Raw genomic sequence first — 24,311 nt, 5'->3', positions numbered from 1 at the left:
CAGGCAAGAATATTAATGGTAATTTTAAATCTAAACTAGAAAACTAGATAACGACAATTTGAAATCAGAAAAAAGAAATATATACAAAAAGAAAAATAGTTATTTACTTCAAGATTCTACCACAAAATAATCTTCAATTCAAGTTCGGAAAAATCCTACTATAAGGTCTGCATTTTGTTTAATATGATAGTCTAAAATTATACCGTACGATTAAATATTTTTTGGTATTAAATTAGGGAGATTTTTTAATATATTTAACTTATTAATAAATTATATTTTTTTAATCATTAAATTTACGTATTTAATTTTTACATAATTTTATACTAAATTAAGAGAAAACTTAACTTATTAATACGTTAATATATCTAAAAATGTATTTACAAAACATTGCGAGTCCTTGTAATCAATTATGAGTTTTTTGTTTGTTTGCGTTTAACGTTTAGGAGTACAATAAAAAGTTTTGTGAGTTGAGTTGCCGTCTCGCCGACCTTACTTGGCAGTCCACTAAGGTAAGAGGACTACACGACAATCCCAACTCTCTCTCTCTCTCTCATCTCTTATCTCTTCTCTCTTTGTTTGTGGGGGAAGAAAAGACGGTTCTTTTTATGCGTTCAGATTCCGCAGATCAATTTCCCAATTCCCAAATTTCTATTAATTTCGCAAATACAACGCATCTAGATCCCCTCCCAAGTCTTGGAGTCTCATTCATAGGCCACTTGAACACCTTTTCCCAACTCCCTCTTCTCTCCTCTTCTGAGTCTAACCATCTTTTTTATTTATTTTTTTATTTATATTTTATTTTCTTCTCTCATCATTTATTCATTTTATACAAAATACACACCATCTTCTCCTCGGTCACTCCTCCGCCTCTATTTTAGGCGAATATTATCTGGCGCAAATCGAGCTGTCAACTAAAAAAAAAAAAAAAAAACGTTTCTCCCACTTTCAAAGTTGTTCTTCGTTTCGAATTCAACCGTTCCAACACTTAGGTATGTTCAATTTCTCTATATTTTCTACTCCTCATATGTTTCATATTATAAATATATTAATGATCCTGCTTTTTTTTTTTTTCCGATTCTCGTGTGGTAATTTCCGAATTTTTGCTTCAGATCTATTAAGGGATTTCTGTTTTCTTTGTTGCAGATAACTGAGTTATATAAATCCCCTTTTTGGTAAAACTCAAATCCACTTCAACTCTAGTGTTGTAATATGCAATTCTCGATTCCGGGTTTTCTCTTAATTAGAACAAAGTCAATAACTGTCAAGAAATTGAAGCATTTTCGAAGCTAGCGGTGAATACCCAGAATCTAGTTTTTTTCTTTATATATATATATATATATATATATTATATTCTAACTAGTATTTGATAAGAAAGATGCAACAAAGAGTGTCGCCTTTGGAGGAAGGTAAAGACCCTGGAGCTATTATAAGCAGAACAAGCCAATATAAGGCCCTGCCGTTAAGGCTGCTTCGTTTATTTGTGCTATTTTTAGCTTTATGTGTCACATTTGCTGTTATTAGCATATACACTGTTCGCCATTTTGGGATCAGTACCGTAATGACTACGGTCAAGTCCGGTTTCCAGCCGTGTTATGCGGAGCCACAAAGTGATTTGGATCAATGGATTAGGCCGCCATCGAATCTGATCCACAGGATGAACGATACCGAGCTGTTGTGGAGGGCATCTTTTGCGCCTAGAATAAGAAATTATCCTTTCAAGAGGGTTCCGAAGATTGCTTTCATGTTCTTGACTAAAGGACCAATGCCACTAGCTCCTCTTTGGGAGAGGTTTTTCAAAGGGCATGAAGGGTTTTATTCGATTTATGTTCATTCGCTGCCGTCGTTTGTGCCCATGTTTCCCTCTACATCAGTTTTTTACGGGAGACATATTCCAAGCCAGGTAAATTTTTTTTTTTCTCAGCTATATTGTGAGTCTTAGTGCATCTGTTGTTGTTGTTGTTGTTTTATTCCCTTGAATAATTCTGATGTGCAGTCCTAAAACTTGTTTCTTACCCATTGGAATAGTTTCTTGTATGCCTCACTTGGCTGTCTGTTGTTAGTATAAGAATTGCTTGTGTTGATGAATATGTTGGTACACCATAAGTAACAATTTTGAGAAAAAGAAGATGCCTTTGATTTGTTGTACTTTGTGAGTGGTCATTTTCTCGTTATTTTGTTTTCCCTTCTAAAGTTAGCTACTTCAATAGAAGATCCTATACTTTTATGCATCGATAAAATAGGGATCCTATCCTTTGAGGTTGATTGTCATGTAAATGTGATTACTCCAACATCTTTCTTTAGTAAACATGAGGTGATAGATGAGATCTGTGATATCCACATCTTTTGTATATAAAGACGAATGTTACGTGAACATTTCAAGTATAAGGAGTTGGCGGACTAAAGTGATGGATAATGGATGAAAACTGCGTCTTTTCTCTTATATAATTATGAAAACTGTGTCTTGTGTGCACGTTTCTGCATGTGTTTATAGTTTGGAGCAAGTAGCAGAGTGAGGTGATTGTGTTTGGAATTTCTTCTAGAATCATGGTGGGGAAGCCATCCATGTTTGAGTTGCCATTTTTGGTGCTAGGTTTTTGTACCAAGTTCCTTGGAAATGACTTCATAAGTATGAATTTGACGTGGAATTAGTTTTCTGCAAATCAAATGATGCAATGTCGAATTTTGATTGCCTTGTCATTTGAGATATATTCCCAAATAGAGGAGGGAAAAAAAAAAACCTTATAATTAGCAAAAGTCAAATGTTTGTCGTAGTAGTATTGTACTTGTTTAGTTGTCAAACCAGTTTATTGATGAAATATGAGATTCAATGCTTATTTTGGCTTCCATATCTTTTTGGGAACTATGATAGATCCCCTGTTGACCGGCTCACCTGTTGATCCAAAACCCCAAATGGTGATAACCAAATAATTGTTTAGCTAATGATGGATTTTACTCTACAGATTACTTACCCTACTTATTTTAGAGTCACTTTTTGCACTATCGTCCGATACATCAATGAAGTTGATGATTTTGGTTGTTTTTCTTTCATTACAGGTTTCTGAGTGGGGAAGGATGAGCATGTGTGATGCCGAGAGAAGACTCCTCGCAAATGCACTGCTCGACATCTCCAATGAACGGTTTGTCCTCCTTTCGGAATCATGCATTCCCCTCTACAATTTCAGCATCATATACCACTACATTTCAAAATCCAAATTCAGCTTCATGGGGGCATTTGATGACCCCGGGCCATATGGCAGAGGGCGCTACAACGACAACATGTTACCCGAGGTGAACATCTCCCGGTGGCGTAAAGGATCTCAATGGTTTGAGGTTAACCGGAAGCTCGCCACCTACATCATCGGAGACACCACATTTTACCCAAAATTCGAAAAGTTCTGCAGACCAGCATGCTATGTGGACGAGCACTATTTTCCGACTATGTTAACCATTGAAGCTGCCAATCTCTTGGCAAATAGAAGCATCACTTGGGTGGACTGGTCCAGGGGTGGGGCTCACCCTGCTACTTTTGGGAGACCAGACATAACGGATGAGTTTTTCAAGAGAGTTTTTGAAGGTACGCGTTGCACTTATAACAACAGAAACTCTTCAATCTGTTTTCTCTTTGCCAGAAAGTTTGCTCCGAGTGCTTTGGAGCCTCTGTTACGTATATCAAAAAAGGTTTTGGGCTATTGACGAAAAATGAACAAAGGGGGTTACGTTGGAGACATGCGAAGAGTTCATTCTCTGCCCTAAATACACGTTCATTTGTAAACTAACCACTTTGTCTTGTGCTTTCACTGGAAAACTCTTTCAGTTCATGTTGTGCCATTATCCCCAAATAATACTAGGTGTACAGAGAACCAGCACCAGATAGGCTTTGTACTCTCATTTTTGTACTGAGACTAGAATAATTGGTTTCTAATTTTAAGTTTCAATGTGATTATATATTGAGAAGCATAAATTTATTACTACATAGGATTTAACAAGTATCATATGTGTCACTTCAGCCAAAAAAAAAAAAAAAAGGTATGGTGTGTGCTGGTGATTCTTTCTCTCTCTCTCTCTCTTTTGCGCTATAAATCCTTAAAGCTGTTTGGATTTGAATTCTCTGAAGTTGGTTCTTTTAATTTGTACATGAAACATCGACGGAAGAAGTTAATAGGATAGTTTAGGCGGGGTTGTTAATTTCATTAAAAAAAAAAATTATAGTCATCATCTCATTATTACCTCCACAATTGTATAGTTCTTTTATGTGAATTCAAATTTGCAAACGTACTCAATTGTATATCCATATTCCTACTTGCAAAGTTAAATTTTAGAGTTCGATCTCCCCACTTTATTGAAAAAATACTAATAAAACAATAAAAAAACAAACAAACAAACAAACGGAAATGTAAATTATCATTTCTTATTATAAAAAATAAAAATATTGTAACAATCAGCACTATACTCATTCGTTCCTAGCAAAGTGAAGATGATGAACTTTTGCTGAGGCCCTACTGACTAGGGGTTGGATTGGTGAAGAAAAGAGGTGTACATTTGTGGGTGTACAAACAATATGTTTAGAATTAATTTTAAAATGATTTTGTTTTCAATATAAAGTAAAAATAAGAATATTTTGAGAATCATTCTGAGACTGATTCTAAAATTGTATTTAATTAATTTTTTAAGAGATTATTTTGAGTATAATAAAAAGTGAAATCGCATTTATTAATTAATATATTATAATATTATTGATAAGTATTAAAAAATAAAAATAAAAAAATGAAAATAATTTTTAACTATTTTCGCTTTTATTTTTATTTTTAAAATATTTACTAAATAAACGTAATTTTATTTTATTTTCATTTTTTTACGATAAAGTATGTGAAAATCGTTTTCGTTTTCAAAATCGGTTCTAAGCACGCATAATATGTCCTCTCTTGTGGTGACAATGACGAGGATGTTTTGCACGCTCTCTGACAATGCTCTGCGGCTCAATCCTCAAATAGGTGTGGCAAGCCAGTCCGGTGTGATCTTTTATAAGTGACTTGGATAGTTGGATGCTGGCTCCTTTAGTGCCCTTTTTGTCTACTTCTGTCTACCAAAGTTTTTTTTTTTTTCTTTAAGATAAAATTTCATTCAATTACAAATCTTATAGACACTAATGATAATGTGGCTGACTCTGTAGTACATAATATAATTCTCTCATGAAAACCGGTTCCATCAATAAATTTATGTTTACTTCCTAAATTAATGACGTTGATCTTTAAGGAGACATTTAATTCATAGATTAGAATCATGTGATTAAAATTATTTTTAATTTATGTGTATTTTTTGTGAGAGAAAATACTGTAGCGAATGATGAACCATAATTCAAACCATGAACCATAAATTTATGTTTACTTCCTAAGTTAATGACGTTGATCTTTAAGGAGACGTTCCTAAATTAGGTATGCTCTTCTCTCTTATTGCTGGTCATTCTTTCTATGTGTAATTTTAAGATTTACTGTCGGAACACAAATTGTATTTCTTTATAAATCATGGATTTATAGGTAAATCTATGATTTACCATCATAATACAATTTATGGTCCTTTATAAATCTTAGATTTAGACGATAAACTTAGAACTTTACTAATATAAGATAAATATTTTTTTAGTTCTGCTTGTAAATCCCGTGTTTGTCCAGTAAGTTAATTTACCCAGTAAAACCATGATTTACCATCCACGGTAAATTTAGGATTTACCATCAGAACACAAATTGTGTTTATTCATAAATCCTTAATTTGACGTGTAAATCTAAGATTAACGGTTACTTAATTATATTAATTTTACTAATATAAGATAAATATTTTTTAGTTCTACTCGTAAATTTAAGATTTACCATGCAGTAAATCTAAGATTTACCATTAGAATACAGTTTGTGTTCTTCATAAATTTTGATTTTATAGCGTAAATCCAGGATTTACCTTCAAAACACAGTTTTTGTCCATTCACAAATCCTAATTTAACAAAATAAAAATAGAATTTTTCATTAGAACGTGGGAGAGTGTAGAGAGAGGAGATAGAGCGAGTGTGGGGAGAGAGTCAGAGTAAATTTTACACTTTCATTTTCTTATTTAATTATGGATGTTTTTAATAAATCCAGATTTATATCTATTAAACTTATTTACTAACTAATTATAAATCTTAACCTATTTACTTTTATTGTCCTTTTAGCCATTTTTTATTTCTCTCAATCTCTTATTTTTCAATCCTATTAACTTTTTCATTACATTCCTTCAAGATATGGTAAACGCATCTTAAATATGAACGCATTGCTTAATAATCATATCGCTTATGTTGGTGTTGAGGCCGTGATCTGGGACAACAATGGTTGTCTTGTGTATGGGGTTTTTGCCTATAAACTATAGGGTGCTTTTCACCCTCTTGTTGCGGAAAGTCTTGATATACAAGAAGGTTTACAGTATGCCATTTCAATAGCGCTTACGGAGTCGGAGATCGGAAATCGAAAATAATACGCGAAAATAAGTATTTGATCGCTAGTGGTGAGTTAGATGCATATTTTAAACTACCCTTAACACACTTTTTAGAAAAAGAAAAAATTAATTATCACTTATATCTCTTAAATTTTAGAGTTATTTTTGTTGGTTTCCGAATCGAATTTGGAAGCGGAAGCATGGGGTAGCGGATCGTGTATAATAAAAATTTTCATAAAACTTTTAAAATACTATATATATTATATTAATTTATACACGAATAAATTAATCACATTAATTTATTAATTAAGAACTCGAATTATGAATTATACCTAGCGACCGATTAGGATGATAACTTGAGTTCTCTGACCTCGAACAATCCTCGCTCCAATGCTTTATTTTGAAAACCCGAGCCTTCCTCGTCAATTCCTTGAATCTACGAAGACGTGTGTGTGAGTACACTTGAAACAAAACGGGTTAACAAAAACACTCAAGAATTTCCACGAACACCAGCGTATGCACGACGTGGAATTTTTTTTTGGAGAAAATTTGTCGTCTCACAACCCTTGTGAATTTCGGCCACTATAGAAAAAATAAGAGCAAAAAATTGTTTCTAAAAAACTATCTCATTATTTATAGAATAGTAGTTAGACTACTAAAAGAAGTCTCACCTTTATCTCTAAGATAAAGCTTATATATTTTCTCCTATTTTAATTTAGAACAAAATTTTTCTTTACTTTATCCTTGGTTGGTTGGCCATAGATAGGGGATCTTATCCCTGTGTAGGCGCCAATATCAGATAGTGAAGGAAGAGAAAATCATCATTTATCCTGCAGTCCAATTTTGACTCAAATTCAAATTCTAATTTAAGTCAAACTTAAATTAATTGAATTCTAAATTGAACAACTTATCAAATAAATTTGAATGGATAATTCTAGATGTGTTCACACAATGTATCCACACTATGTGTTCACACTGTGCATTGTGTTCACACTATGTGAACACCTTCACATAAGTGATCCAAAATTCAAATTTAAATTTAAATAATCACATTATTTGAATAATAATTAATTATCCTTGAGTGTTTAATTTTAGAATTCTGTAATACTAAAATTTTCATTTTGCCCTTAGTGTCTTGTAGAATTACAAGGACGGCGTGGGGACTCATGGACCTATAATTTTAAGCTCCAATAAAATTAATAATTAATTAAATACTTTAATTAATTAATTAATCTCATTAATTCTAATAGTTACTCCACTATAAACTTATAATTGCACTCTCGTAATTATATATATAAATTACTTCTAAACCGTGAAGTGTCCATATGATGTAGTCACTGCATATAGATCAATCCTCCATAAATAATTCATAATTAGAGCTAGGTATAATCTGTTAAGCTCTCTAATTACATCTTTATCCTTGAGTACCATTAATTCTCTAATGGACAGTGATTCATAAAACACATTAATAAATCGGAGTTCCTACTGGTGCAAGTACTGAATCAACCCTCAAGAGAATTATTTATCTACTTATGTCTCAAGAAGGAATGAATTTCATCTCGTATAATAACATTCCCGGCTACCTACTTCATCATGTGTCCAAAATACAAGGAATAAGATTCAGGATCTTAGAATCCCTACCGAGTAAATCAAAATACACAAATCCATAAATAGGAGTCTGATAAGAACTCAGGATTAAGATCATTCTATATATGACCATCGGTAGACTCAATTAGAATTTCTATACTTAACGAAAATTATTAGAAATTCATATTGTGTATGTATCCTTGTTCCACATAATCTCATTATGCGAAATACGCTCATTCAATATCTTACCATATTAATAGTGCAGATAACACCGTTCCATTCTAAATGGGAATGACATGTATTAATAATGTTTTAATTAAAGATTTTAAACTTTAATTAAATTCATTATGAACATCATTTTTTATTATTATCCTTAAACATTATCCTATCGTATATAACATTTATATACAATGTTTAAGGTCACATAAATAATCATGAAATTTTCATTGATATTCATAAAATATTCATAAACATATGCACATAAAATAATGAATAAAGTCTTTTATTAAATAAATAATAAATATCTTATCGCATCTCATGCTTGTAGGACGCAATTCTCAATAATTTTCAGTTTATCTCTTGAACTATTAAAACACTCATTTTGTCCCTTAAATTTTAAATTATTTTCACTTAACACATTTTCGATTAAATATATATATATATAAAGAGAATAACACAGTCTTTTTATTTAGATTTCTTTTACAAAAAAACATATGAAAATTACATAACCACACTTAACTTCTCTTTTTCCATATGATTTTAATAGAAATTACAATAAAAGAGGTTAAGTGAGAACAATTCAAAATTTAAGGGGTAAAGTGAGTTTTTATTCAGTGGACAAACTAAAAATGACTCTAAAATTTAAGAGCATGGATGAGAATAATTCAAAAAAAAGAAAGAAAGAAAAAAAGAAAAACCTTAATATACAATTGATTAAGTCTAAAAAGATGGTATAAACAAGATTTATTCTCATAATTAACGTAAAATACAAGATTTATTCATGTAAATTCCCCTTACATCAATTATAATGATGTGCCGAAAATTGATTCAGCAGACAAATCCTGAAACAGCAAAAGCAGATGTGTTTTGGGTTCTATGCCAATAAACACTTCACGTTGAAAGACCAACAACAATTCGCTAACAACAATTAGCTCCATTATTTCAAGTTATTAAACTTTTGTTGAGTTCACTTATTTAAATTGAGTTGTGATTTTATGTAAAAAAAAATTTTATTATAATAAAAAAGTTAAATATAATTATTTTTAAAAAAAAATTTATTATAATAAAACTTAAATTTTAAATTTAAATTAATAAAAATTTTATTTATTTCGTTAATTTAAGTTTAAAATTTAAATTTTTAAACGGCAGAGTCGCAGTCGAGACCTAACAAACTCCCTTATTTCAAGTTTTCAACGCAAAGGCAAGCAAATGGAGAAGAAAAATAAATAGGAAGTCATTAATGATTGCAAACGGTGGGGGTCGCAGTCGCACTCCCGCATCGTAAATATCAAACAAGGGCATTTCCGTAACTTAACAATTTCATATTGGGCCCCCATTGGCCAAACCAATACATCCCACGAAAGATGGCGGAAAGAATGTTCTGGAAGTAATTACATTCAAATCAGCAAAACAAAGAACCAAATTCCCACCATACACCTGTCATATCCGTTGCTCCACATTAAACAACCAGGTCCTTCTCACATCTTCGACGTGTCAACCAGCAGTTGGACAAACGTGGACCTTACAGGTTGGTATGCCTGTGGGTCCCCACACGGAATCACGCATCCTCACTTCCCTGATTTATTGCGCAATTAAGCTGATCACTGTTATCATACCAATTATTAATAATCACTTCCTCAACATTTCAAATTCCTTCTCTTCCTCTTTAGCGCAGTGCGCAGTCCATTAAGTTCGCGTGCTTTCAACGCGCTCTACACGTTTGATGATCACAGTGATGGGAAGAGCAACGTCTTGATGCGCGAATAAATTTTGGTGCGTATGCGACTAACTCCACAGAATTTATTCTCCACTCGTACCAAAAAAGAAAACCCTTTCGTTAAGGTAAAGTCAGGCGAAACGGCGCCGTGTAAAGGGAAATTTCTGATTTTAAACCCACCACGTGTCAAGGTAAATTGTACTGTGGATAAAAATAATGAATAGAACACAAGCAAAGAAATGGAGGAACACATCGCGTGACTGTTGTATTCAAAACAGCGCCCAAGGAAAGAAATCGGTGGGACCCACAACGTAAACCAGCTGTTGCTCAGCCTTTCGCCAGCCTGTTAAACGGGCAGGCAGACCGACCTGCCCGACCTGCCCAAAGCTCTTCTTTCTCAGACTCTTCTTTCCTTTTCTCTCTCTATATAAACACTCAACTCACCACAACCTCTCAACTTCGTCTGCGCGAAAAATTCTTTTTCCGCCTTGTCTGAGATCTCAAAACCCTAGACGAAGAGGAAGAAGAAGAAGGAAACGGCATTCTGCAATGGCTCGCTCACACGCTTCTGTTGTAGCTCTCGCGGCGGTGATCTTCACCGTTCTCTCCATCATCGGAGCTACCCAAGCAGCAGAATCTCCGGCGCCGAGCCCCGCCTCTCCGGCCGCCGCGATCTCGCCGTCGTTCCTCTCCGCCTTCTTCGCCGCTCTCGTAGCTCTGGTCTTCGGCTCTTCTCTCAGGGCTTGAGGAATGCGTTTGTCGGCGCTTGTGACCATGGATGTGGTGATGCTGCTGGTTGTGCATGGTGGTGTAGAGCGGTTGGATTCGTTCATATTCGTTTGATTTACTTAGGCCTTTTGGTTTTAGGGATTTTTCATCATCTATATCAGTAGTTTGTGATGGATCTTTAGCGATTTTGCTTATTCTCGGTTTGTTGCTTACATATCATTCTATTACATGTAATTCGCGTGGATCTCTTATGGTTTGAGGATTATTTTTACATATAGTAAATATTTGATTACTTATATATTTTTGTGTTAATTATTCCACTGGCTTTACTCGTGAATATTTATGGTTTATCTTATATATATAATGCTGACTCTTGAGTCTTCGCACGGTGAAAATGAAATTATTTTTGATCCAATTGGTGCCTAATAAACCAAGTAAAATTTAGTTGCTGAATTGGGTTTTAGTTGTTTATGCCAACTATTTGGCTACATTGTTAGATCTGAAGACACGTCATAAACATATTTGTTGGAAAAATAATCTATGGTGCGTTAGGTATAAACATCTTTCATTCATTCAATGATTTACTTTACAACAGAATGTAATAACCGTTGATAATGACAATGCGAATATTTTAAGAATCTGATTTGTTCGTTTTTTTTTTAGGATAACTTAGACTTACAGGTGACTAATAAGTTTGTGATGTTAAAAGTTGATTGGGTTCAGCACTTAATTACAATGGAATCTTCCTATCAATTTTCTTCTTTTATATTAATTGTAGCTGTAAATTTTTTCAAAAAAAAAAAAAAAAAAAAAAAAAAAAGACTGGGAGAGTTGTACGTGACAAATATATTCCAATTACACATTTCTAAACCCATTGACAATGGCCAAGTAAAATGTCGGCACCTAAAGTTTAAGGTTTATTTTTAAAAAAATTTTGCCATTACTTGTTATTTTATTTTTTTCCCCCTAAATAAAAGACATAATTTTGTAATTCAGTGGCTGATGAGTTGATGTTGTAATAAAAAATAAAAATAAGTAAAAATAAAAAACCACGGGCATCCATGTGCACGCTACAGCTACTATAAGAACGGAATTTGTTTTAGTCTGGCTCTTGTGCGCCACAAGTTCCTGTCGCATTGTGAAAAAAGGAATTGCTTTATTCCTTGGCCATTTTTTCTGTTCTTTCTTAACCCAATGGGTTTAGCCTTTAGCGTAATCGTATTCCTTTCTTTTGTTTTTTTTTTTTTTTTGGCTCAAAAAGAAAAGGTTATGCAAAGTTTTTATTTTTGTTTTCCAGTTTGATAAATGGTTTGCATTATTTTTCCCCATTTTCATAAACTTTTTTTTTTTTTAAAGGCGCACACACCACAAAATTCTGGTGTCGATGAACCAGAAAAGAACGTTGGTTGGTTTGTAAGGAAAATATGTGGTTGCCCACCATTGATATTGTATTCTCCAAGTAAAAACAGAATCTTGTAGTCGATAATGTATTATGTGAATGCATTTTTCCAAGTTGGTCTTCCTTTTGTCATCGACATTCCACCAGAAGACTCGTGTTCCTTTGCCATGATTAAAAATGTGTAGATATAGTTGGCGATCTGGTTCCGTATCTCACAAGCACATGGTTAGTGGTCCCTTCTCATTAAAAATGTCAATGGAACTCATTACTAGAATAACTAACGATTCACCCGCCTCACATCAACTACGCCCAGTGAATATCACTTCGGCAAATGATGTTTCAACAATAGTATCATAGTGATCGATTTTTTTATTTTGTAATAATAGTCATCAAGTTTTTTAAGGAACGCTCTTCAATATGCTGCCAGCTAGTTATTACTTGCCTTGTAATGTATATGATTGTCACTTTCTCAAAATTCATCAAATATTAAACTGGAAATGGTAATGAGGTCCCTTTTTCCCCTAGTACTTTTTCATTACTGTTTGGATTAATTTTAAATGTGTAATAATAATAGTTGTCTCATTTTTATCTCATACAACTCAAAATATCACAATACTCCTTTATAAATTTACCGTAAGTTGTACTTTTTATAATTTCATTGTTGATGAGGCCTCAATTTTGAACAGTTGTAGTCACGTAACTACTCATTAGTCAATTTTTAAGTAGTTACATAGTAAATAGAGAATATATATTTAAAGAATTTAAAAATAATAAATATTTTACAAATTCTTCCTCGCTCTAACCTAATTGTTACCTTCTCTTCTGCTTAGAACCACAACCCCGCATCGCCACCATGCTTTTATATTGTAATTGTCCTTGCCAAGCAATCACGTGACCACACATTATGAAAAAAACAAAGTTAAAAAAATGACGAGTCACTCACGTAAGCACTAAGATTGTACCTTTTTTTTTTTTTTTTTGCTTGAAAGATTGTAACTTTTATAAGCGCATGGGAGAGTTTTAAGTTGCAGGACATTCTTTGAAGACCAAATTTAAAATTAACCCCTCTTGTTTTGTTTATATTCTTTGGAAAGACCCATCAACATTTTCTTTTTTTAAAAAAAATGAACAAATTTACTACGAAATTGTGTAGAAAACAGTGGAAAGTAAAATTATATATATTTATATCACTTGAAATTCACCACCATGAAAGTTTGAAAGCTACACGGTTCTAACATCTCACAAGAGTCGTCGTCATCCACAAAATTATGACCCGGACTAAGCCTAATACGTTCTTTGTGCAGACGGGCTTATTCGGAATCAGACTCCATATTTCCCATAGCCTTTAGCCCTCTTGGTCTCTGCAACACATCCTAAAAATGTGTGAAACTTCAAGAAATAAAATTGAGAGAATTTTTTTAAAAACATATTGCAAAAAAAAAATTTCGCAATTAATAGAAATAACTGACTTTCATTCTATGCACGTTCTCATTAGAACGGTTGGAGAACAAAATTGTGATCGACCCGAAATTAAGAAACTTGTTTTTAATCAATTTTAGGGTAAACTCAGCTGCATAATTAAAGTAATAATTTAAAGACCCATTTAGTTTATTAATTCGAGTTTTTAATTCAAATTGAGATAAAATTTGATGTGAACTTTTTACTGTAATAAAAAGATTAAATGTGACTGTTTTTAAAAATTTAAGCTGTAACAAAACTCGAGACCTAAATACCTTTTTGGAGATCTTCTTCTCCCGGACCTCGTATCTTTCTAGGGTCAAATCACATAGCCATGCTCCTGGACTTACCAGCTGAAAAACAGAAATGCAAAACGAATTAGAGAAACAACTCCCCACCAAATCCGCCCCTTGAAATTAATCTGTGTTGAAAATGAAAAGGAATCTTCGAAAACAATAAAAACAATTATTGCTCTTTGAAAATAATTTAGAAAATAATAAAAATCAAAATCATTCGCGTAACGCTCTCCGTCTCAATAGTTTGCAAGTGTGGCCCACTGCAAGCTGGATAACAATCATGCAACCATCGCCATAATTTAACATTCTTTTTCCCAAAAAAAAAAAAAAAGAAAATAATAAAAGTCCAAGACCCGTCAATTCCTGCTCCTTTTGTCAGTTACGGTCGATTAAAGACCATACTGCGCTCACTTCGATTTCAAAAAAGAAAAGACCTCGCTCATCATGTAGGACCCATTGTTCCAAAATCTTTTTTTTTTTCTCTCTCCAACTCGAGTTAAAAAAATAAAAATCATGATAATTAAGAGGAGACCAGATCTACTATGGCCCCGTTGGGGACCATGTACAAAATTTTGTAAAGAGCATCATCCATCGTCATTTTGGACCAAGTAAAAAAATTACAAGAAATGTCTCTGATGAGATAGGAAAAATACTCTACCACTTTGAGAAATTATTATGCTGTCTTTAATTTGATATGATTCTACGTTCAAAAAAAAATTGATATGATTCCGATTTTATTTCGCAATTTAAAACAGTACTAAATTTAATTCGAGGGTTGTTCTATTAAAACTTTTTTAAGGTCAAAAGGTATTTTTTTCATGCCCTCTCGAGAATTCCTTAGCAAAAAAAATAATAAATAAATAAATATGAAAAACTACCAGAGAGAACGTTCAGGATTTTTAATCGTGGTTCGTGGATGCCAGCAGAGTGGGTCCCATCTCTGTCACCCGGAGGCCCTTAACAAATATTAGGTCATCATAATATCATTACTTTATTCGAGACACATTATATGGCGTAACCGACACGTGTGTGTCTGCTACTCATGTCCACTTTACGCTTTTTTTTTTTTTTTTCCTTTTATTTTGAGCTACCATCAGGCAACAAATTAAAAAAAATTAAAAGGAAAAAACCAAATAATAAGTTTGAATTTAGCAAAAAAATAATAAGTCTAGAAGGCAAACAAATGGAAGACACAAAACTGCAGTTTGACCTTTCTTAATTTAACCTCTTATCATTATTTCAAGTTATGCAACTTATAATTTTGTAACTGGGTTTTCTTCTCTTTTTTTCCCCTGGAGTTCCTTTAACAGCTTGTAATATAATGTAATAAATAAAAACACCCAACAAAATCAACTGGAAACTACTAAATAAATAAAAATTATAAAATTACAAAATTACAGAAGTAAAGAGGATTCTTACATTGAGGGTGCGTTGAATAAACTTTGCTCTCTTCTTGGGTCTCTGAGGCAGTTTGGAGCCCTTGAACGCAAAGAAATCCTCTTCTTTCTCCTTGTTGGTCAAAGCAATCACGAACTTAGGCGGCCACACGGGCGGCGCCGCCGCCTGCTCTCCGCTTCCCGAGGACGACCCACCCTTCTTGCTATCGTGTGCCGTCTCCGAAGAAGCTGCCGATTTGTTGTTATTCTCGTTATGGTGGTGGTTGCAGTGGTTTCCGTTATTGGTCCCTTTCTTATCGTGCGCACCCCTATCCGGCGAAGCAATTCCCCTAACGCCTCCGTTGCTTTGCCCTCTCATGGCACCAGAAGTCTCCAAGTTTCTAGACACAATAATAAGCACAAGAACAGCAATGAGAACGCATACTCATTTAGATACCATATCACATCAAATCATTAACCACAACTCGACCCAAGGGGAAAAAAAAAAAAAAAAAAACTATGAATAAAAATAAAGAAATATAAAAACCAACGGAAAAAAAAAATGTTCGATTTGGGCAGTTTACGAAATTACCCAATTAACCTTCGATAAACTTTATATCGGTGGGTGGTGTAGGCTAAAGTTTCGACGGGTTTTTCGCGGAAAACGGGGTGGTTTTTGGCTTTTCCCTGGGGGACCTTTTGCTTTTAAGATGGAGTTGTTAAATTAATTTCCTTTATTTTTCTCTTTATCTTTCTCTTTCTACTTACAAAAAGAGCTAGATATTTTAGAGAGAGAAAGACAGAGGCAGGGGGTGAGAAAATTGAGATTCTGTATAACGTGCACAACTGGCAATTGGGGTGGTTTTCAGCCGCAAGATTAAAGGAGGTACCTGTTTTGGAGGCTTGGGGTTGCGTGTTATTTGTTAAGGGCTTGGACGGGCATGTGTGTGTGTGTGTGGGGTGGGGGGGATTGAGGTGGGACCAGACTCCTAATCTCGTTAAAGGATCAACGGCTCAAACGGGATGTCGTTGAAAAAGATTTTCGGTGGACACGTGTGAGAGAAGTTGCCCATTACACATGTTTCCAACGACTGCATTATCAATTATTGGACGAGATCATGCGGTGAGCTGTGATCAAGTGGTTTCGCCTCCACGTCAGAGGATAAATCCACGAATCAGAGGTGAACCACTTTTCCTTCTTTTCTTTTTCCTTTTTTTTTTTTTTTTTTTTTTTTTTTTCAAACGGAGGGGAACCCTTTTTCCTTTTTTCTTTTTTCCTTTTTTTTTTTTTTTTTTTTTTGTTCAAGTGACGTGAACTACTTTGTCTTCCCTAGTGGCTAGTGCGGTCTAATTTTTTAACTTAAAAAACAATGTGGGGTCATTATTAATATAAAATTGTTTTGCCCTCATTGTTCCTATATCAATGTCACAAGATAAAAGCAAGAAGAGGAGAGAGACAAATAAACAATGTCAACGAAACAAGAGAATCTAATCAATTCTATCTAATTACTTGATTTCCAATCACTCAATTTTTGAACACACTAAATGGAGAATTTCAACTTCCATAATAACAGGACCATCACCCAAAAGAAAAACCGCAGATTTGCAAAAGAATTTATCCAGTATAATTGAGCATGAGCATAGAACCTTCACTAATACCCGTTACTTGGTGAATTTTCTACACCTAAAATGCATGCAAAGAATTTTTCCTGCATTATTGAGTACGAACACATACTTTCACCAATCCCCTATCACTCTAATTGAGCACGAACATAGTACTTTAACTAATAGCCAAAAAGAAAAAGAAAAACAATGTCAATACTTTTCCTACTTTTAAAATCCAGAGCGAGTCAGATTGTGAGCTATTTCAAACGCACCCAAAAAGTAGGAAAAGAAAATATGTTATATATCTTTTACCATGAGGCATGAACTCTCCTTTTGAACCAAAATCTGCGCCCATCTGAGCAAGTGGAGAGACATAAGCCTCAAAATAAGTTCAGCCCAAATGAAACCACTCGTACCCAATCTGAGAGTCGAGATCTGCTGTGGCAATTTTTCTATCTCAATAGCTGTCCCACCACTGAGATTTTGACACCTCATTAAAACTTTACATGTAAGCATCATTAGAAACGGCGTCAACAAACGTCTGAAGCAGCCATTAAAAAGGAATAGCGGAAGGGAAAGGTCCTGTTTGCGTCTCCGAAAGAAGCAGATGAATAAGATAATAAAAAAGGCCACAGCAATAAGGAAAAATTATCTGTGCGTAAAAGAAGCTGATGATAGAGAGGGAACAGCGGAAAGCTTGGACTTTGAGAGAGAGCGCCATTTATTTTTATTGTTCCTGAGGGGGAGAGAGAGAGAGCCATTTGATCGGTGGTGTTGCTGATAATTTCGAACAGAACACAAACAGTTTTTTCTTTCTTTCTTTTAATTTCTGTCTTCTTCCTCTTTCAAGATTTGAAGAAAAAAAACAAATAAAACTCTTTTATTGTCTCTTTCTTTCAAACCCACATTTACCACAAAAAGAGCATTATTATTTTCTTTTCTTTTTTTAACACAAAAGCAGATCTGGGTTTGTAGAGTCATTCCTTTACGTTTCACAAATGAAAACCAAAAAAAAGAAAAATCGTTTCTTCCATTCAAAAATACCCAGATTTTGGTGTGCTTTTTTGGGTTTTCAGTTGTGGTTTAGAGAAAGGAAGGAGAGAGGTTTATAGCTTTCTTTGATTGAGAATGGAGAGAGAGAGAGAGCCATGGTTTGTTCATTGGAGAATGGCCTTTACTTTTCTGGGATTACATACAGTGGGCTCAAAAACCAAAGGGGTTCTGACTTCTGAGCTTTGTTCTTCCTTTGCGTTTCCACAGCATAGTCAAAAAGAAAATTCCTTTAGGTCTCAGTTAATGTTATTCCGTTTAATTCACTGAGTTGTAAAAAATTTTCATATAAAATTATATTTTAATTTAAATTAAATTAAAATTTCAACTTAAATTAAATTAAAAATTCAAATAGAGAATTAAACGCTTCTAAATCTAACACTGGCTGATGTGTCAAAAATAAGATGAGGTGTCAATATTTAAGCGGTAAGACAGCTATTGTAACAGTAAAATTGGGACGGCAATCTAGACTCCCAATTTGAAACCCTCTCATAAGTTATAAAGCTTACCAGGCTAAATACAGTTTTCACACTAACACAAGCTTTACAAGGCTGAAAATTGAATTGAGACTGTAAACGCCATCACGCCTAATAAGGCCCAGGAATAGAATAAAACCCATCTAGTGTAAGTGCAAAATTTCTAAGTTAGAAAAGTCAATGGCGTCTAACTGCGCGGCCTTATCTTATATGGAAAAGGCTTATCCATTCCTGTTCTATCGCGCGCACAGAAAGGAAAAGAGAAAAAAAAAAAAAAAAAAAAAAAAAAAAAAAAAAAAAAAAAAAAGGGCTTATCCATTCCTCACTCAGATGTCAATCAAGACACATCTAAAAATCAATTGTGAAAATATTCATGATAGCGAACCCCATTTAAGCAACGAGCCTTCTCTATTACACACTGCTAAGGTCATTAAATTTACTGACAATTATTACGACTGGACGTGCTAAAAAATTCAAGAACTTCAATTACACAAGTCCCTAACTCGAAGTCATGAAAAAACAAGTCCCTAAATCCGTGAGTGAGAAAATACTCGATTTTGGAAGCCCTATAACTATTTTTCAATTTAAAGAAAGCGATTCTCGCACTCCAACAAAAACCCTTTTAACAGTTCTTTGTATTTTCATTTTCCTAAATCAAACAAAAGCATACAAAGGGCAGTTAAACAGATACAAGTTATCCTTAAAAAAAAAAAAAGATAAAAAAATTTAAATAGTTGGTTTACTAATATAATAATTATAAATTTAAACGTCATCTTACAGTTTAAAGCCTTACCCTTCACTGTTTTTTTTTCCATTATCCTTGCTTTTCAAGGAAAATTTCCCCTTTAACTCTCCAAGTTAGTATGACTTTTGTTTTCATTCAAGAGCTAAAAAAAGATCCGTACTACTTTCGATGATTATCCTCCAGTTATTTTACCCAGCTGAAACTCCTCAAACATCCATTGAAAAATCGCGGCAGCCAAAGCCCATTATCTGCAGCTTGGACTCCTTTGACCTTTGATACCCAATAGGCTCTTCCGTTATAAAACTACTAATTTTCTAACTTATCCTGATATATATTGCAACACTTTTAAAGTAGAAAATCCAAAAAAAAAAAGAAGTTTTCAATTGTTTGGTGAGTTGTTGCCTTTTTCTAGATAAGTTTCTTTTAATTAATTTGCTGCTTGTTAAAGAACAGAAATTTTATCCAAAAATAGGAAAATATTACCCCTCTTAGCCTCTTCCTACACGGTTAAAATCGAATAGTAACGTATTTTTACCACGTGCAACTATGCAGTCGCATCAGATCACAAATCTGACACACCAAACAGATCAACACAACCTCTACGAACAGCTCCAAGGCTTGGCATATGCCAAATCTACCTAATAGTACAATTTCTAACTAGATGCAAATGCAACCCAAAAAAAGTTTCCAAGAAAAGATAAAAAAACGTAAAATGGTTTTTTAAAAATAAAAAAGACGTGTAGAAACGCGCAGGTGGCCCACGAGCCGCAAGCAAAATGTCGAAAATACTCCTATATCTCACAAACGACGAATCCAAACGACAAAAGGAGGAGGGAATTTTCAAGGCTGGAAGAGTAATAAGAGAGGAAACAGATAAGACCAGAATGGTTGGTTACCTGAGAACCCGGTGAGAAGGCGGTGGCTGAGGCGAGGAAGGTCTTTGGCGGAGATTTATATAGCCACCACCGTTATTGGTGGTGCTTGGCTGATTAGACAAGTCTTTGTCGGCTCTCACGACCCGGCGGTCCACTCGAACCGTGGTCCGATGAACCGGCGCGGTCGAGTCGTCCTTGTCCTTGTCCTTAACCTGGACCTTCATACACCTTAGCCGCTTACGATTCCCCCACTGCAAAACGAAATCCGACGACGTCGTTTGTCTTACGGCATCGGAACTCGCTCTTAACAGAAGCGACCCATCTCCTCCTCCGCCTCTTTCTCTACCGCATGTATTAGTATTGTTGTTGTTATGGTTTTGCCTAGTCGCCGTGTCTTTTTCTTTGTCCATTTGCTTTTGTACACCTGTGCCAGCAGCGATCATTTTTATTACTCTTTTTTTTTTAATTTCAACGAATCAAAAGAGTGAAAAAGTACCAAGGCCAAATAATAATAATAATAAAAAAGATAAAAAGAAGAAGGTAAAGATACAGATGCGGAAGAAGAAGAAGGGGAAAGCTCCCACACAATTCAAATTTCAAACGCAACAGAGCTGTAGGAAAAGGAGAAAATGAAGATCGTGGAAGGTGTGAATCTGACGGTCCAAAATTTGGAGGAGAATTTAGGGGTATTCAGAGCCGTAAGATGGGTAGGAGCGATAAGAGATAGAGCAATTGGACAGTGAAGATAACGGAAGTGCTCTCTTTGACGATAAGGCTCTACAGAACATTGAATAGAAAAAGGGCATGAGGGAAGTTTCTTTGCAGGTAGCGCCGGATTTTTGTCTTGCCGAGAAAATGTGGGGAAATAAGAGGCGAATTGAAAGTACCGAGTACTACGATTCTCATCTATTTCGACGGGAATTTGCAGGCTGATCAAAGTATGAGCTTGCTCGAGCGGTTGAATGCTGGAGATAACAAGAAAACGCAAGATGAAAAGATTTTAGTATTTTTTCTTGTCCCTCTCCTCAATTTTCTCTGTAAAGTGAAAGAAAAAAAAAAAAAAAAAAAAAAAAAAAAACAAAGGAAACAACTTTTATCCTGCCATGGAAGAGTCCGGCAAAGAATTGTAAATTTTTCAGATAGATGGGATCGGTTTCCACTGCAGAAAATGTTTTTGTGGAAATTGGGAAATTTGAGGAAATGTGTGAATGAAGGCGAAACGGCCATGGATAAATTGAATAAGATCTTTCGCGCACAATCAAGGCGGATTTGTTACAAAAACTGAAATTTCTCAAAAACGGCTTGGGATGAGAGAAAGTTCGGAACTTATGAGAAGGATAGAAAAGTGAAGAACCCGAACCGCTTAAGATTGGTCCAAATTCATCCCAAGAACACTAATGGAGAGAGAGAGAGAAAGTTGAGAATTGAGATACGGTTAGAAGACACTGGGACAGAACATTACCTCAAAACTCAAAATTTGATATTGCAAATTATCTTAATCCAAAAGATGGAAATCAAATCCACTTAAGCAGATTGTCACAGCCTCTCTCTGCAGATAACAAAGAACCAAATTAAAGGTCAGAACTTCCATTTCAGGAACCGAACACAGTATAACGAGAATGATAATTACAAGGACCAAACTCCAGGAGGCCGAGAAATCTTCACGCTAAATCACAAAACTTAACTCGCTTTCTCTGATCTGTGAACCAGAGCAACGGTTCCTCACCTATCTCAGCCAGATATGGCCGTTTTCACCATCCAAAATTCGTTGAAGAACTCTTCTTCTCGTGTTCTACAGACAACGAAAAATGCAAAAAGAGGGCAAGAAACTCGACGAGACGATTGCAATTCAGAGGGTTAATCTCCGAGTCTGACGATTGTTCCCTCTATTTATCTCATCAACGAGTTCGAATTCCTTCAGAAAATCGCTCAAATATATTTGAAATGCGCCTGCGAAACATAAGATTAGACAAAGGAACTAGTTAATACAGGGCGGAAATCGCTATAAATCAATGAGAAAATAAGCTTGCGCATCTAAGAACTTGAAAAACTTCCTGAAATTTTAGTAAAACAAAAAGAGTTTTCACAATTAGCTTAGAAAATCAGGTCCAACCCCTCAAGAACTCTTCAAATGTGTTCCAAATCAGAAATTACACCGGAAGAGAAATCAGTTTAGAAATATTGACACACGAAAAACCGTCAGGAAATCCGGCTTTTTGTTTCTTATTACAAACCTAGAAACTAATTTCCTCTGTCGGAAGCTTCAGATCCTCGACATTTCGCAGTTACAACAATTGCCAATTCTCTCCGGAACTACCCTGTTTGGCTCCCGGGAAAGGAGAACAGAAACCAGAAGAAGAAAATCACAGAGAAGATGACCAAAACCACAGAGTTTCTTCTTCTCCTTCTTCTTCGTCTCCTTCCTCTGCTTGTTCTGATTAGAACGAAATGCTCTCTCACCCTTTAAAACCAATATTTTATACCACCCTTCCCACTTACCGTCACACTTTAACCGTCCATCGCCTAGCAATCTCCACCGTTGATAAACAATCGGACGCCTCTCCCCTTCTCTCTCTAGTTCCGTCATCTCCCTTCCGTTACGTGCCTCCTTTGTCCTCTACACTCTATAACTGACGGCGTCGGCTCTTCTAAACGGAATCTTCTACGTCGTTATGGGCTCCTTCAATTGATTTTTACAAGTATTTTTATTTTATGTGAATTTGATCTCGACGCATTTTTTATTCATTTATTATTGTTATTATTATTTTACTTTAGTTCTCGTAAACCAGAACCGGTGCAACAGTGAATCGGCGCTTAGTATGGTTATCCAACCATGGTTAATTAACCGGGTGATGCGTTTACATTACTCACGTGAGAATAAGACCATTTCGTATTCTCCGGTGGACATACTAGATTGTATACCGCGGCGTATTTGTGGGATCGCTCACTAACAGGGCCGATTTTTTGAATCTTGACCGTCCGTAATATTGTAGTCGAATTGTCCTTTTAATTTTTGCCTCGTTTGGTTAGTTAATTTAAATTTTATTAATTTAAATAGAAGAATTTAAGTCTTATTTATTTTATTGATGCGAGTTTAGAATTCAGTTTTTATTATAGTAAAAAATTTTTAAAAATAATCATATATAATTTTTTTATTATAGTAAAAAATTCTCACATAAAATCGCATTTCAACTCGAATCTGCAAATTAAACGGTCTCTTAAACTGTGTGGTTTAAATTGTAGTTTGAATTGACGTTTGGATGTGCATCTAAAGTTTTAATTTGAACATAAAATAAAATTCAAATTTGTGTTTGGTAGGTGAAAAATAGAGAGTGGACACTTTTTTACTGTTCAAAAATGGTTTGAACGGTTGAACTTGAGTGGAGAGCTAAACTCTAAAGTCTCGTTCATTTTACTGATTCGAGTAATCAGTTCTAGGTTTCTATAGTTTAAAGCTCTTAAAAATGTCACATCTAACTTTTTCTACTACAGTTAAAAACTCTTAAAAATGTCATATCTTAGCTCGAATTGAAAACTCAAATTCACGAAGCAAACGAGGCCTAAGTTGGACTATTTAACTCAGTTCGAACAAGGAATATAATTCAAACTACATATTTACTAAACATCAGTTTAAACTATGTCCACTGTTCAAATTGAGTTAAACTGAACTAAACCAGTTAAACAAACGGGGATTTAGTTTGTTTTTGTTTTCTCTTTGGCTTTCTTTTGGGATAATTTTAATTGTTTGTATACAATAAGACGAGGGAATGCCATAACTTTTTAGTGAGACTCAAAGTGACTCAAACCCTCAATATATATTTAGAGTAAAGAGATTTACAACCAACTGAACTACCCTCACTTGTCAAATAATTTCAATTTGGTACTGTATGTTATAGGGAAACCATTTTTTAATGCTCTATATTTTTTTATGAATTTAAATTAGTACGTTAGCATTTAAAAAAATCGAATTTACCTTTTTCTATAATTTCTATTTGATCAACTCCAATTAACTATTTATTAAACGTTTTAAAAGAAAACCCTATCCTTGTAACCAAACATTATTTTTCCTTTAAAAATTTTAATAAGGGTATATTGGGGTCATCAAATTAAAAATTATTAAAAAATACAAATTCAACATTTTATGTCTGGGAAGAGAGACTCGTGGACTAAAAATTGATGTTTTAAAACCTTGATTATCAATTTAAAATTATAAAAACACAAAATATTAAAAGACAAATTCACTATAACACAAGGTACTAAATTGAAATTATTTTTTTTTTCACACTTTGCTACTCTAACGAGAGAGCAAACGGTACCCAA

General features: G+C 34.3%; 2 protein-coding genes across 5 annotated transcripts; one reads left to right on the top strand and one right to left on the bottom strand.

Moving 5' to 3' along the window:
• Positions 1–498: 498 nt before the first annotated feature.
• Positions 499–3,971, top strand: LOC21402476. Its single transcript, XM_010098796.2, has 3 exons — positions 499–989; positions 1,144–1,900; positions 3,055–3,971. Exons 2-3 carry the CDS (start codon positions 1,376–1,378, stop codon positions 3,691–3,693), a joined length of 1,164 nt encoding a protein of 387 aa, XP_010097098.1. The 5' UTR covers positions 499–989; positions 1,144–1,375; the 3' UTR covers positions 3,694–3,971.
• Positions 3,972–13,270: 9,299 nt separating this feature from the next.
• Positions 13,271–22,424, bottom strand: LOC21402474. Of its 4 annotated transcripts, none has more exons than XM_024166045.1 (8): positions 22,226–22,424; positions 21,677–21,941; positions 21,454–21,540; positions 20,879–20,956; positions 20,013–20,415; positions 15,284–15,641; positions 13,844–13,921; positions 13,271–13,483 (listed from the first exon to the last, which is right to left on the bottom strand). In XM_024166045.1, exons 4-8 carry the CDS (start codon positions 20,895–20,897, stop codon positions 13,421–13,423), a joined length of 921 nt encoding a protein of 306 aa, XP_024021813.1. In that variant the 5' UTR covers positions 20,898–20,956; positions 21,454–21,540; positions 21,677–21,941; positions 22,226–22,424; the 3' UTR covers positions 13,271–13,420. The 4 variants fall into 4 exon arrangements, with proteins under 4 accessions (XP_024021813.1, XP_024021812.1, XP_024021814.1 ...); XM_024166044.1 differs by having other exon boundaries at positions 21,718–21,941; XM_024166046.1 differs by having other exon boundaries at positions 13,271–13,471; positions 21,718–21,941.
• Positions 22,425–24,311: the final 1,887 nt, after the last annotated feature.

The sequence above is a fragment of the Morus notabilis genome, unplaced genomic scaffold (genome assembly GCF_000414095.1).
Source record: "Morus notabilis unplaced genomic scaffold, ASM41409v2 Scaffold804, whole genome shotgun sequence".
Taxonomy (NCBI): domain Eukaryota; kingdom Viridiplantae; phylum Streptophyta; class Magnoliopsida; order Rosales; family Moraceae; genus Morus; species Morus notabilis.
The sequence above is the reverse complement of the archived record's forward strand: the minus strand, read 5'-3'. Positions and strand labels throughout refer to the sequence as shown.